At 34.0% G+C, this 15,740-nt stretch overlaps 1 protein-coding gene across 1 annotated transcript in view; it reads right to left on the reverse strand.

Annotated features, from left to right (window-relative positions):
* Positions 1 to 452: 452 nt before the first annotated feature.
* dync2h1 (dynein cytoplasmic 2 heavy chain 1) overlaps positions 453 to 15,740 on the reverse strand; it is a 149,057-nt gene continuing 133,769 nt past the window's right edge. The window contains exons 88-91 of the mRNA XM_088921156.1: positions 7,234 to 7,343; positions 5,663 to 5,744; positions 3,368 to 3,484; positions 453 to 1,285 (exon numbers count right to left, since the gene is read on the reverse strand). Of these exons, the coding sequence (XP_088777282.1) occupies positions 1,127 to 1,285; positions 3,368 to 3,484; positions 5,663 to 5,744; positions 7,234 to 7,343 (468 nt within the window). The 3' untranslated portion in view covers positions 453 to 1,126. The remainder of the gene's footprint in view (positions 1,286 to 3,367; positions 3,485 to 5,662; positions 5,745 to 7,233; positions 7,344 to 15,740) is intronic.

Below are 15,740 nucleotides of genomic sequence, written 5' to 3' on the forward strand. Positions count from 1 at the left end.
TGGCAATTATTGTCTTAGAAGGGAATCTATGGAAAAAGTTTGCTCTTCACAAGACAACAAACTGAACACTCATCTAAAACCTTTTTTGGCAGGTGTTGAAATGTAAAAAAAGAAAGCTTATTTTTTTGGCTATATGATGAGTCTTGGTGAGTCAGCAGCTTCATTAAAAACAAGATCCCTCATTATCCCCAACAAACTGAGACACTAAAACACTAAAGAAATATAATTAAATTTGCACGTATCATATATACTCATTATATATACTTTACACACTGTTCTGGCAGTATAGTGAACAAAATATACCTTCCATGCAGTAAATGGTAGATTCCTCACCATATATCAGATACTTTATGTGGTGCTAAACTTTTCTGTAAAATATCAGATTAACTTGCTTTTTGTACTAACACATTAAAATACATTTTTGAAAGTACAGTAGTAGAAAGAAGCAGCTCAATAACAAGTCATTTGTTTAATATTTTTTACAATTTTTAAGATATAATTGGGAAATAACAGGAATACATTGAATCTGGTCATAGTTCAAGACACTGTATATACAGTAAAGTGGCACACAGTAAAGAGATATTTTTATAGAGTATAAACAGTATGAAGTGTTTTATTTATTTAGCAGTCTTTTTAACCCAAGACTATGAACAGGTTTGTCATAAATTATATTCCCAATAACTCAACAGTCTTATTAAAAAAAACTGAAAAAGAAAAGTAATGTTTTAATCACATCTGGTTTGAGGGAAAATGAGAGGACTATTTTACAAACTAAGCATCTTGACCTTCTAAGAAAGCATTTCACCATACACCAGCTAATACCTTTGGATTTTACAAAAAAATATAGTCGAACAAATTCAGATATTAATGTTTGCGTAATGTACTGGGCAGAGCTTTCAAACAATCTTTTATTCAATCTGATCCAAGCTCACCACTGCCATTTCACTGAAATCAAGTTTTATACATAAAGGAGTCACTATAAACAAATGCAAAAACATGAACACCAGACAGTGCTCAATTTGTAAAGTATTAAAACATTAAATTATACATTGGAATTGACGTTAATACATGTCTTTCAACCAGATAATATAGTTATTTAGAGTATTATTACCCAGCTGTGCAAACGTTACTGCTGTTTTAAAAACAGTGCTGCCCCACACTGGATCCACTGGTCAGAGTTTCCCCCACAGGGCACATCGATGTTGGTCACCACACGTGTTCGCTCTGCACTTGCGTACAAAGGCAACGAGATGCATTCTTCAGGAGAGTAGCATCCACTGGCACTCTGTTTCAGTATCAAATAATAACACAATAGGAAGAGGAGAAGGAAGAGTATTAAAAATAAATGTAATCTGAAAACATGACAAAAGTCACAGCAGTAATATGTTACCATTACAGCCACTAGAAAATCAAAGACCTGCATTTTAGTCTGATACAACTGATTTTTCAGTTAAAGACTATTAAATCACGAAAGCTCCAGCTGCTGTATTCTATAAATGATTGCTGACAATTAGAATAAATCATAAGGTTTTACAAGTGTTTATGAACTACAAGAGTTTACAAGAATTTCCCACTTTCCAACCTTTAATTGGGCTGCAGGATGAAAAGGGTTTAAAGAAAGACTGTAGGAAAGTTTAGCTTCATTTAAGTTTTTAACTCCCTTACCTAGACATATCTAAGACATGAAAACCCACTTCTCCAACAGCACTAATGGATACAAACAGAGCACAAAGTTCCTCATAAAAGGTTAATTTCCAAATTGAAAGAAATGTCTTAAACTGACAGGTCAAAGAACTGAAAGACAATTCTGAGGGGACCTGACTGAAGTATTAAAAATCCTCAAAAGTTCTGACAAACTGAGCTGAATGGCCTTCTTTAGAAACAAGAGTAAAACAGAAACCAGAGGACACAGGTAGAAACTGGGTAAGTGATGGAATTTGTTTGTACAGAGGTGTAGGGGTCTGTATCTGCACACCCAGCCATCTTTGTCAAAGTAGATAACCTAGCTTATTTCAGGAAAAGGCTAGGTGAGATCCTTGGCTCAATCAGCTGCTAGCAACCAAACTACATTGGCCAAAAGCCCTTTTCTTATATTCTAGGCTTTTACTGAAATTACAGAGCTGTGCGCTGAGAACAGACTTCTTAAAGACTACATCAAACAAAGTCACAAAGGTGAAAACATCAAAGAATGAGATCAAGAATCTGCCACCTGTTTTTATCTCATTTCCGTGTTAATCAGGTCTCATTAGAGTACGCTTCAATAGTAAACCCAAAGGGAGCCCAAAATGGGCTAAATAAATGAAGACAGCAGATGTAAAAAATTGTAACAGGTGACGGGACTCTGTAAACAAATATTGCTCTTCAAAATGCAAAAGAAACATTTCATGCACTCTTATCAACTCGCTTGATCTCACTCCACACCTCCATATCATGTAATTTACGTTCTCTTAAAACTGAAACAAAAGGCAATACATTTCCTTGCTAAATCTTATTTATTATTTCCTCTCGAGTTCTTATTGTTATTCCAGTCTCCCTCCTAGCAAATTCCTCCATGGTTGTGGGATATGAGATATGTAAGGAAACTAAAACAGTGGCATTGGTATTTTATTAAAAAAAGAGCAAACTTATATGAGCCAAGACTTCACAGGAACAAATACTTCAAAACAGGAAGTAAAGAGACATGAAAACAATGAACTTTGAACAAACTGTCCTTTTGCTATATTATTGTACCCCTGCAGTCTGGAACTTGAAGATACTGAATTGACAAACAGAAAAAACTAGTTCTAACTGAAGTATGTCGAGAATGGATCTGTCCTTTAAATGACTTCAGGAGACTATAATGATTAGATAACATATTGAATGAAAGAATTTCTAAATTCTACCTGTTGGTCAGTTTCAGAAGTATAAATGAAAAAAAAAGTTCTTCTGCATTTTAAGCCCTCACATGCATCAACAATCTGTTACATCACCTGAATATGTTTTGTTCATTTGAGCCAACAAATAAACACATAGTACTTCTATCAAAGTAGTTCCTTCTGCAAACTACTGGATGGTTTGAATAAGCAATTGCAAAGTCTACACATTTTCTCCTTGCCCCTGCTTTTTTCAGTCCAGATTTATAAGAACGCAATACCGAAACTATCACTGTACATTGATACCGTGCATAGATTTTTTTTTACTAATAATGAGTTTTCTTTTTTAGTACAGAAATAGATGTTTTATTGAAAAGCTTATTAAGGACATCATCAATTGGATTAAGTGGCACTTATGATAGTAGCAGGGCTCTGGGAAAGTACTGTGTGAGAGAGATAAGACACTGAGGCCAGTAATGGAAGTTAAAGGTTTCAAAGACTAAATAATTCAGTACCTGAGGAATCCAGGCCATATAACAAGGGGGCACTGGTGACACGCTGGGAGAGTCATGCTGGTTCTCTGAAAGACGGTTTCCGTCAAAACTGCATCCTTCCAATTTCAAGCCATCAATCTGCCATGAAAACATAAAATATTTACAAATGACAGTGAACATTAAATGCCACTATTTATATTAACAAGCCTCACACCAGTTGATTTGTTTTGATTCACGTCCATTGGCACCACAGGAACACCAAAGCAGGGCAAATTCCGCCAGCAAGGTTAGATTACACAGCAAATAGTAATACATTTTTATTAAAGGCCAAGCTTACAAATATTACTCCACCATGGATAACAACCTCAAGCTTCCAGTGGTTGTCACTTTGGGCAATTATAGTGACTTTATAAACAGGATATTGTGTGCAATATTCAGAGGAATTAGAGAATAATGCTTATCATCCACAAAATTGTTTCAATATATACTGTATATGATACTTTAATTTCTTCTGCAATTACATTAATTCAACAACTGTTTAACATAAAATGAAAAAGAAGAACTGAGGCTGAAACATTGACATAACATGAATATCAAAATACTTTATACCTTAGGAAAATCAGCAAACATAAGCATGGGGATTTAAGTTCAGAAAATACATAAACTGTAATTGAACAACTAGAGGTTGATTCCACAGTGAGAAGTAGAGAGTGAAAAGCAAAAAAAAAAAAATCATTTTGGCTGTGAAGCCTTCCAATAGTGACTTTTTTCTACTCTTCAGAGAAGAATTAATGTCTACTTGTTCATATGCAGCTCACATGCTGATCCCTAAGTAAACCTCTTTATTAATACACTTCTTAACAAATAGCAAGTAACTTTGTTAAAAACCTGTCAAAAAACATTTTTTCTACAATGTGAGAGATGGGCACAATTTGAATCCATACAAGATGCTAACATTTAAATTAGACAAAATAGAGAAAATTTAATAATTAAACAAAGGTCTTAAACATAAATACATATTCCATAGTTATTGTTCAGTTCCTGTGGTCAATTTATGGTGCAATGGAACCACTGTAAATGCAATTAGCAATCAGACCACAGGTTTCCAGTCCCGATTAGTGAAAACAATGCACCTTCAGGACACCAGAAGTCCTACAACAATGGGTAATCACAGAAAATGAAGAAAACACATCACTGTTTCCTCTCAAGAATCAGGAGAGGGAGTGATAAACAGTAAGTTTACACATTTCCATTATCATAAATATCATTATGATGCGTTGTGTTTTCCTGTGACCTAAAAACCTATGACATATTGGAAATAACCACGCATTAGGAAAACCAAATGTTCATCCTGCTCTGCTTATTCAAAAATTCCTAAGTTTTTCAAGACAGTGTAGAAGAAAGCATGTGCCAGATTAAAAAGCATTAACAGGAATAATAATGGAAAGCTTGACTAACTGCAGCATACAAGGCAAACCAGATAAACAAAACAAACAATTCTTTCCCTATAAGAGTGCTATAGTTGTATCACCCATATATATTCAGATACAAGAGTTAATATTTTAAGAATACATTAATGGACTTCAGTTATCATAAACTAATTAGATTAATAGTTTTGACTATCAGATGAAATATTCAATGCATTTTTTCAGGAAAGAATACTTTTAGAAAGTTGATATCACAACTTCCGAGTAATAGTCCAGATCTCTTACCAATACAGATTATTGTTTTGTGTTAGAAACAATAAACGATTCATAAATAACACCCTTCCTTTTTAAAAAGGACAAAAAGGTAAAGATTCAAAATGTGTTAAATGGAAAAAAAAGTAAGGAGATGGTATCAGAAACCGTAATGATAGAGTAACAAAATATTTTAAATGAACACCACATGCCAACAGTCTGTTGCCAAGTCCTGTGACCAATTTGAATTAAAGAGACTGTCTCCAGTTTATAACACAGGATAAACCAACATTTTCAGTGAATGGGAATTCTCCATGCCAGTGGTCATTTCCTTTAATTATCTCCTGAATGTTTTGGTGAAAACTGCAGCCTATGGAGTCTAGGAATATAGAGATGGAATAATAGTCCTTAACAATGAGGTAAACTCAAACAATAACATTAAAACACCCACAGAGGGCCAAGACAAACTTTGTGACCTGAGCTTCTGAACCACAGCTAAAGAAAAACAAAGGCATATGAGGTATTGTGAGAAGAGTGAACAGATATTCCTGTTGTATATTTTATTGAGTTTCCATGACATATGTTTTTAACTTATTTAGTATATAACTGCAATATCTGACCACTTTTTTTGTATTACCTTAACCTGCAGCTTTGCCTCCGTGATTCTGCTTTTCCAAGATGCTACAAACTTCAGGCTGTCCATGGAACAACCCATTAATCTTTATATAAAAAACAAGACATGATACAATTTTACAAAAATGATTTACATTTGTACAAATCAAAAGGAAAGTGTTCAGAACAAATGAAAATATATACATAGATGCAAAACATCTAACAATCAGAAAGTTATTAAATTATTTTTTGTGGCAGGTGTACTGACATTTTATTTAACAGATACCGTACAGTTTAATCAGGTTAATGTAGTTATACTGATTCATATTGCAATCAACAGAGTGTATATTTCAATTAAACATAGTTGATTTAAGTTATGAAAGCAGGAAATACACCTGTTGTGAGACACTGTCAATGACAGGATTGTATCTAGGCTATGGGAGATGTGTGACAATGTAAGACTTTCCATGTACTGTATAAAAGAACATAGAATTTGTTGATGCTTTCTGTTCAACTTTCTGGAGGGTCTTTTCGTAATAAACTTAATTTAAAACTACATTGAACTGCACTGTGACTTTGTGCATCCCTACTAGGGGGTCCGCTGTGAAAGTCAAAGACTAGTAGTACATGTTGCCACTGAAGTGAGTAATATAATCATTTGCAATCTAATGTCTTGTGATATTCTGTCCCATTCCTCTAAAGACATGTTCCCAGATCACAGGTCTTTGAGCCCTAGATGCCACACATCATCCCATTCCACCCCATCCAACAAATGTTCAATAGAGTTTATGCTTGGCAAGTAGGGCGTCTCACAAGAAATTGTTAAATGAACAACATAAGGACATGGTTTGTGCAGCAGGAAGATTCAGTACGTCGGGATAAGCCCACAGGAAGGCAGTATGTGAGGTCTCAGCACTTAACTAATACAGTGCTATGCAGTCACGCTGCCATCAATTATTACAAGTGGAGTTCTGTAGTGACTAGATAATCCCACCCAGATCATCACACTTTGATTGGGCTGCTGTACACAGCAGTGAAGGATATTAGTCTACACATCTACACAAAACCTAAATTAATTGCTGAAGAAGATCTAGCTTCACTGTTGGTGAGTTCACCTGAGGTGTGTTTCCAACGTACTGATGGCACAGATCATTTTTCTCTTTAAAAGTAGAAAAAAGTATTTTATATTTTTTTCATTGGTTTCTTTGTGCTTTTTTCTTTCTTGATTCTTACCAGGCTTGACATTCAACAAGTTATAGCATCCATTAACTGTGCTCAACCAACTTAATGTCTCCCCTATTGGGTGCCAAAAGGTTAATAAACCAGGATCTAACTGTCTTAAAGGTCATTTTCACATACTAATTAAGCTAAACCATGGCATTGGGTATTTTGCTTTATGACAGTGTAAGCAAAGATCATTTTTATGGAAGCATTTTTTTGCATGGTTTAATAAAAAAGGATGACATGCATGTTGAGATATATTTTTGTTATACTTCCAGAACATAATTATGTATAATAGCTTCAAAGATAAAGCAGTCTGATCATTAATAAGGAGTAATGAGCAGAATGCACCTCCAAATAAGTCAACACACTTACCGTGCTGTCTCCTGTCTTAGCGCATTAAGGAAAGTGTCGGGGTGGAAGAGTTCAGACAGGTCCAGAGCATCAGAGAGCAAACTCTGTCTTTCTGCCTTTTCTACCCAGCTCTAGAGTTTCAAAACACAAAATGAAAGGAACTTCATTTAATTTCATGAATTGTATTGCAACATAATTATTACAGATGTTACAATAATCTGTGGCAGTTGAATGTGTCTTATACAATGGTGTAAAGGCACTATTCTAAAGTTATGAGAGAGTAGTATTGCAAGTGAAAAGTTCATCTTATACTGAGATAGGCACTTTCAAATAATTATTTTTGCTCATTTCTAAACTTGTGAGCTTTCATGCGATTTACAAACATTATTAGTATTGCATAATTCTCATGACCCAAATGTCTTCCTCCTAATTTAATATATTAGTTTTATATGTAAACTCCTTTATGGAATATTTTAAAATATTGTTTTGTCTTGCACATGTTAAAAAAATCATACACAGCTTTGTTTGTAAATCACAACCTACTGTACATTCCCATGATTACCCCCAATTAACCTTGTAATTGTTTATGCTGAGATATCCAATGCACAGGCATTGATGAACAGTGACAGTGTATCTGGGGACTCAGATTTATAATCTCACCTGTGCCACAAACTTGCTGTGTGCACCTGAGGCACACTGTGACCTAGCCAACTCAATGTTGAACACTGACTGCTCACAGAATTCCACATTTCACATTAATACTAATAAAAAAAACCTAACAAAAAGGTTTTGAAAGTTTGAAAATTATAGCATGTTCTTAATTACATGCTCATACCGTTTGAAGTATTTACAATAAAATATCAACACACAATTCACCATAGCAAATAATTAGCTTTTTCAGCCTTAATAAACAAATAATAAAGCTGGAAAAGCTGGTACAGTGAATGAGTAAAGCACAAGGTGAAACTGGAAACTGCTTTATGAATTGAATTATTTATTTTTGGTTTACTTCCACACTTCCACCTAACGGGTCTGTTGTGCGTGTTAAATATCAAGAAGTTAATTTTTGTCATGGAGCAAAACATCTATGGTATCATTAGAATTTGTGGGAAACTTTCCGGGGCTTTATTTTGGTCAGAAGAATCACTAACGGAAACATTAAACCTTTGTGCATATTTATATTATCATTTAAAATTGTCTCCTTTATATAAAATGCTACAGATACATGGTAAATACAGTTTTGTTATGCAAACAAAACATGCAAGAATACTGTCTGCAATGCAAAATGAAATTAAGAAACCCATACACCGTAATACAGAAAATACAGTAGTTCTTTTCCATTTGATGAATCTCTGATTCAATGAAGATCAGGATTTAGAGTAACTTATCTCTGGAATGTGGGTCTGTTAACAGTTTCAAGTGTCACGTGTGCAGTTTGTACTTGTCTGGGATCCTATCTGCAGTTTCTTGGACATCTCCAAGTCCACAAAAGCCACACAACCCACAGGGAAAGAAGCCAATCCATTGAGCAAAAAAAAAAACTGGCCACATAACCCAGAGGGTTTACAATTCCTTTGAAGCTCCAAAGGGTCACTTTATCGTAACAGGTTCACACTGATTTAGTTACACTAGGGCACAAGGGCAATCACTGTAACAGAAGAATATTGGGTACTCCTTTGTGTGCATTCCCAGACTGTAAAGGTGACAAGACATCTATCAATGTAAAAATCAATCAGACTCTCCATGGAAAGGGATATTCTCTGAGACTTATAAATTCATATCTAAAACACAATGTTAAGTTGGAAATTTGTACATTGAATAGATACAGTAAGCCTTCATCAACTGACCTGATTCAAAGGAGTAAATTATGAACTGAGGAGATACAATTATGCATGATTACTATGTACATTCTTGTACACATTAAATATTGTCTTAAATTAAATATGTGATATTTTAACACGTATCCGTTTAACATAAATGAAGAGCAGAGCAGAGCAGAGCACTGCATTGATCTTAACTAAATAATAATAGTATTAGTAAATGGATCTACTCATTTCTGGTTTTTAAAGTTTGATCAGGTTTTGAAACTTTAAAAATAGGTTGTGAGGCATCGTTTACTGAACTCAGATTTGTATGTGTCATCCTTATACGTGATATAAATTATATAAAGGTCAGAAGATGCAACAAAATAATTACTGTGGGTATTTATATTCATGAAAGAAAAATGAAACATAATACAAAGAACTGTTTTGACAAAAAGTCACAGTGTTTCCTTTCAGGAAACACTGTAATTATCAGAGACAGAAAAGGATGATTGCATTTATTTAGAACTGCCAGTGTCCTCTTTTGCTTAATCTGGTTACAGTAATTACAGGTTGGGATTAAAAGGTTACACTGTAGCAAATTGTTCAGACACTCTGCTTCATAATCACTTTGACACTGAAAATAATAAATTAATTTTGGTGGTCTATAAAAAGAATAACGCTTTCCTTTGCAAAACATCTACTGAAGATAATCACTGGCAACTATCCTGCCTTCAGAACTGGCTGCACAGATTAGTTTTGATAATTAGTTCACACAGTCATGGCAGAAATGGGCATTAAATTACTGTATTTATTGTTTTGTAGTATACCAAAACAATAAGTGCAAATCTACAAGATGGATGGAAGACGTAATCTTTCATCAATATTAATTTCTTATGTTGCACCTTGCTTTAGGAAACTGCCTGGAAGCGTCTTCATCTTATAATCTTGGAGTTCTTTTTGACAACTAGATTTCTTATGTTCTTAAACACTACTAGATTCTGTCCCTATCTTTCCTTATCTGATGTTTGAGATTCTTTAAAATGCTGTTGTTGTAGACCACTGCAACACTCACTTTATTGGCCTTACAGCACAAGCTATCAATAGACCACAACAAGTATAAAAATACAGCTGCCAGAATCTTGACCAGAAACAATTATTGTGCACATAAATACTCTTCAACTGACTCTGCTGCACTTATTCCTTGTCAAATAAAGGGTTATTTTAAAAATGTTCTTGTTCACATATAAAACCCTCAACCCCTAGATGCAACTTAATATCTTCCCAGCCACCTTGTTAATTCTAGTCTAAAAATATACTGTAACACTCAGTATTTATAATAAAGTACATTTGTTGTTATTCACCCTTACAAACTCTCTTTTTTATTTTTTCTTAAACTACAGTGATTCTGATTTTTTTCAGGGTTATTCAGTACAGCACAATCAACATGGGACTCACTGTACGAAACCACCAAATTGTACACCTGTAATTAGCCACCTGTGTTACTGCATCTTTCCCTAGAAGTAAGAAATGACACAAAAGTAGCAATAATAGTGTTAAAGTGTTAAAAAGTACAAAAAAATAATGTTTTTACTTGGTTATTTGCATTATCAAAAAAATTAGCCTTTACCCTTCCCAACCAAACTGCAAGGATTTAACAAAATAGTGGACATTCAAACTATACACTTTATAATATTCCATGCGCCAACACCTGCAGCAGGTGAACAATGCTGCGGACTAAACTTCTATCAATTCATTTCAGGTTCAGTGAACGATGGCAACCTGTTAGCTGTGTGTTTACAATACTACTTGGATGTAAGGTTGGAGTTTGATGTTTTCAAAAAGAATGTAGTGTTGCCAAGAAGACATTTCTTGCCTGTCATGTCCTAAACCCATCTTATTGAGTAATAAAATCAGTAGGCTAATCTTAGCTGATGGAATTCAATGTTTATAAATGTAATTTACAGTCCACAACCACATTAAGTTGCAAAAGATTTGTGAATTTTCAAGTTCAGCAATTTGATCCGTATCTTTCTTAATCCCTGCAGGCAAACTGTGCTTCATGTACCGCATATAATAAAAGAATCATAGAGACTACTGTTTTTTTCACCTTAATGTTTCTAAGATGAATTTGAGTATTACTTTTAACTTTGAATTACTTCCAAATTATGCTCCATCTTGTAGGATACAATTAGCATATTCAGATGATGAAAGAAATGCTTATGTGTAGGATGAGTACAGAAATTGACAACCCACGTTCCACTGTGTGTTTAACATTATGCTAAGGTGCCATTATCAGACTACCCATTTTTCAGTAGTCCTACAGGGTTTTTTTTTTACATGTGTTTCAATTTTTGAGACAGATGAAAAAATATCCTATTTGCATATTGCATTACTTATTACATGCTAAATTACTTCCATTACTTTTTAAAATAAGAATTCACTGGTATCTAGTAAATTATATCACTATTCTCTTGTAAGAATTGTTCAGTTCCAAATATAATTTTAAATAAATTCTTTGCAAAATACCACTAAGAACAGCTGATTAGACCGCCCTATTTATAATTTTCTAACACATTAAACTGAAATATATAAAATGGCAATTATAAAAGGATTATAAGGTACTGTAGCTAGGAGAGTGGATGGACAGGTACATTGATGGGTAAATGCTACCAAATTCACTGCATTAAAAATACTTTAACATACCCTTTACATTTGTAAAATGTTATTTGAATAATTGTTTATTCATATTATAATATTTTAATACATTTATTTGAATAATTTAAAATTGAGATATGGGAATAAAAGCCGAAAATTCAGATACACCCCTAATTAAATTTAAATGCTACTTATTGGATTTAACAGCATGACATTGCAGAGAAGAAACAGCAAAAGCTGGTTTTTCAATAGTCTCAACTGTATCTTATCCTGAGACAAACTTCAGGATCCTTGTCTGTAGCACTGATTTTTCACAACTCAGGGTGCATTAGTACTTTGTCAGCAGATGGGACTGAAGCCATAATGCTTTGAGTAGTATCTCATCAGAACTTACTACAGAAAGTTGTGTCTGTGCATTAAATGGATCCTCAGGTCTAAGATATGAAAGTACAATCCAGTTGTACAGATCATTGTGGTATGTGGTCCTTACATAATTCATTGCCCTCCCTTTGTTTGTTTAAAAAGATAGGAAGTGTATTTTAAAGTGTCTGTTATGGCTAAATTCCAGCACAGACAAACAGACTTCCAACTTGGCTGAAGTCCTTTTTCCCCGAGTGTGACAGAGCCAAGGATTTAGTTTTAGCCAGTCTGTGCCTGTTTGCAATGCCTGACAGCATTACCCAGTAGTGCAATGTAAGTTACTTAAAGTGCCAGTTTGTTTACAAGGTTTCAAGTTCAAAATGGTAAAAGATCTTTAGCCAGGCAGATCTCCTGCAAATGTCCACTACAAAGGCACTCCATAGATTCCTACTATAATCAACTGAAAACACTGAAACGGTGAAGAATAATTGGATGGGCTGTTGTGTCATCTTATGGAAATAATGAAAACAACAAACTTCTTGACAAAATGAACAGAGATAAGAAATTGCTCTTGCTATAACAAGATAATATACGGGTCCACATTAAGTGTGAAGATGATTTGTCTTGCTTAAAATAAAGAAATATAACAATATTTCAGAATGAGACAGGCAGGGCAATAGTTTTAACTGACATTGTTCCTCAAGTGCAAAAAAGATGATGTAACAATAAGGTTTCTAATTTCCATTTATAGAATTCTCAAAACCATGACTTTGAACATACAACAGTCAGCTCAGTAACAAGTTATGGTTTGTTGACTTAATAATCATAAAAACAGCATAAGGAATAATAATTTAAACAACAACACAGCATATGGCTACTGTACAGTATATATAAACAGCAACCAGCTTTAACAGCAAATTGTAGTTAAACAGCTAATTCACACAATATTCTCTGCAGACAACAAGTAATCTCTCTCCAGAGCAAGTTGGCTTGTAACAGACCAGGACTGAACAACAGTGGTCAACGATAAGGCCTAGGCTGCAGCAGTATCAGAAAACATTCCCAAAGGCAGTAAATGTACAACACATACTGTAGGCAGGCAATGAATCAAAGGATGCAGCACAAAAGGGATGTGATAACAAGTGAAATTTTCCATGAACGGTTCTGGAAGCAAAACACGGTTCTGGAGCCCAAATAAAAAGATCACAACTGACGGAGTTTGTAGAGAGGGAGAGAAGAGCAAATATGGAAAACAAATGAAAAGGTTAAAAAGGACCTGAAACGGAGGCTGAAACCATTTCTTCTGTATTTCACAATATTCACAAAATCAGCTAAACTCAATTAGCTGTCAGCCTATTAGATTTGGCATACTGTTTAAGAGTGCAATTATTTTTTTATGTCTAAGTAATTTCCAGATTTACGTTTTGTATTAATGAACCTGTATATCAGACTTCAAATTCAGAAATTATATTGAAATGCTGTGAAATTAAAAAAATACTTTCATAGATGAAATGTTATTATATTGAAATAATTCAGATCCAGGTGAATGAAAATGAGCCATAGTTATGATAAATGTTTCCCAAAGTGTGAACTAGTGTATGCATAATAAAGAGCTATTTGTAAAAAAAACATAATGAACTTGAAGGCACTAAAAGGTCTTAATATGTTTTAAAGGGAAATATTAAATGTGTCATCAACATAATTATCCTGCTATGACCTGTGTAAACACACCTGTTAAATTTATTACTGCATTAAATGTTCTTTTCCAATGCTCTTGCTACAGTACAGTAACACCCACTGGTGACTGAATCCCAGATTAATGGGAAGGAAATTTCTGAACCACTGTAAAGTGATCATTCTTACAATGGAATATTAAAAATTGTATGATTATTCTCAATGGTTAGGGAGAACACTTTTCCTTCCTTTTTAGTTTCGCCCAAGGTTGCTTGACTGCAAACTCAGGAAATATAGCACACCTTAAAAAAATAAAAACTGAAACTGTGATATTAAGGTATGTGCTGGGCCAGAAATGCTTTTTAAAGTAATTCAAGAATCTTTTCACACGGAATCTTTGTATCAAATCAGCTAAGGTAGTTTATGTCAAATATTAGATCTAACATGCTGATAGATTTATTTTGAAAAAGTGCACAACTGAAAAGTGTTAAATGGCTAATTACAGTATGTGTGATTGCTGTATGTTGTTGTATGTTCTTAACAGGTGAAAATGAAAGTTAAGACTACACAGATATGTTCTCTTTTTTAAAGGAAGGATCCACAGTTGTTTAATTAATTGCGATAATTAATTTGCTCTATTCACTAAGTGACAAATATTTAAAACATCTCATTAACATGCAGTACAGAATATAGTACCGGATATGCCATTCTGAAATCAGTATACAGTATAGGATTATACAATCCAGGTTTTAAGAGAATGTCCTACAGTACCCTGACAAATTGAAGCAACAGAATATTTTTAGTCTTAGAAAATTGCATGGAGGCTTTATACAAACAATCAAAATCCTCAAGGGATAAAGATAACCCAGATGACTTCTTCTAAATGAACAGTGAACACGAATTAGAGGGCACTATTTATTTTCCCAAAGGATTGTGGGAGTATGGAACAAGCTACTTAACCATGTTGTTGAACTCAATGCATCTTTCATCTTTTCATCTTATGGCTGAGATCATTGGATAACTAACTAGGGTTTAAATGGGCTTTATTGTGTCTTATGATCCATTCTTATGATACTAAGATGTCGTTAATCAGGTGCAGAGGTATGTAGAGCAGAGTGGCCAGTAAGACACATCGAAGGTGTTATACAAAGTGTTATGCATCAAGAGGCTGAGACAGTCCTGCTTTTACAGAGCATGAGAATTAAATATTAAATACCTAAACTGAAAATAATGCTATGAGTTTATTTCCATTAAAAAGACGGACCAATTCAGCCCAGAAACGATTTTGGCAAGCATGGTTTATCCTGAGGTTTGCATAAATGTTATCTTGAATGAAAATCAAAGAGCTTCAGCTAATGAACATGCTAATAACATAGCCTTGCAGAATTCTGTGTCCTTGGGGTTTTATTTTCCCCATCATTTAATCAATTAATTAAAATGATAATTAAGTATCAAAAGGAAATAAGGTGTTATAATGGGAGTTATTAAATACTTAGAAATGTAGTGGTTCTTTAGCACCATGATTGTTATTAGAGATTAAATATTCTATTTACAATTACTTCACCATAAGGAGCCCATCATTAATTTCAAGCTGTATGTGTAACCATGTAGTAAATCAAACCAAAACTAGGAGACAAAGTATATACATATACACCTTTGGTTTAACTAATAAGGAGAAGTAGTGTCCACCACTGCCGAATATCTGTTAAGTCATGAATGACATCAAGCCCAAAACACAATATTATACATAAAAATATATATTGTCTATGTTATATACAACTTGGAACATACTTTAAAAAATAAAGACAAAGAGTAGTTGTTTAAATTCTCAGTTAGCCAACACAGATGCCTTACCGTAGCTGTCTGTAAATTATGTAAATTCTGCAGGCAAAAATGTTTCCTTCACCCAATAAATGTGTTTACTGTTTTCAAAGGAAACTAATAGTGATTGCATCTCCCTTAGGTAATATTACCATATACGATCTTCTCAAATGAATAATTCAAGGCGGCCCATTTGAAGCGTTTAATATTCAG

Source organism: Atractosteus spatula, chromosome 7 (assembly GCF_055471065.1).
Source record: "Atractosteus spatula isolate fAtrSpa1 chromosome 7, fAtrSpa1.hap1, whole genome shotgun sequence".
Classification (NCBI taxonomy): Eukaryota; Metazoa; Chordata; class Actinopteri; order Semionotiformes; family Lepisosteidae; genus Atractosteus; species Atractosteus spatula.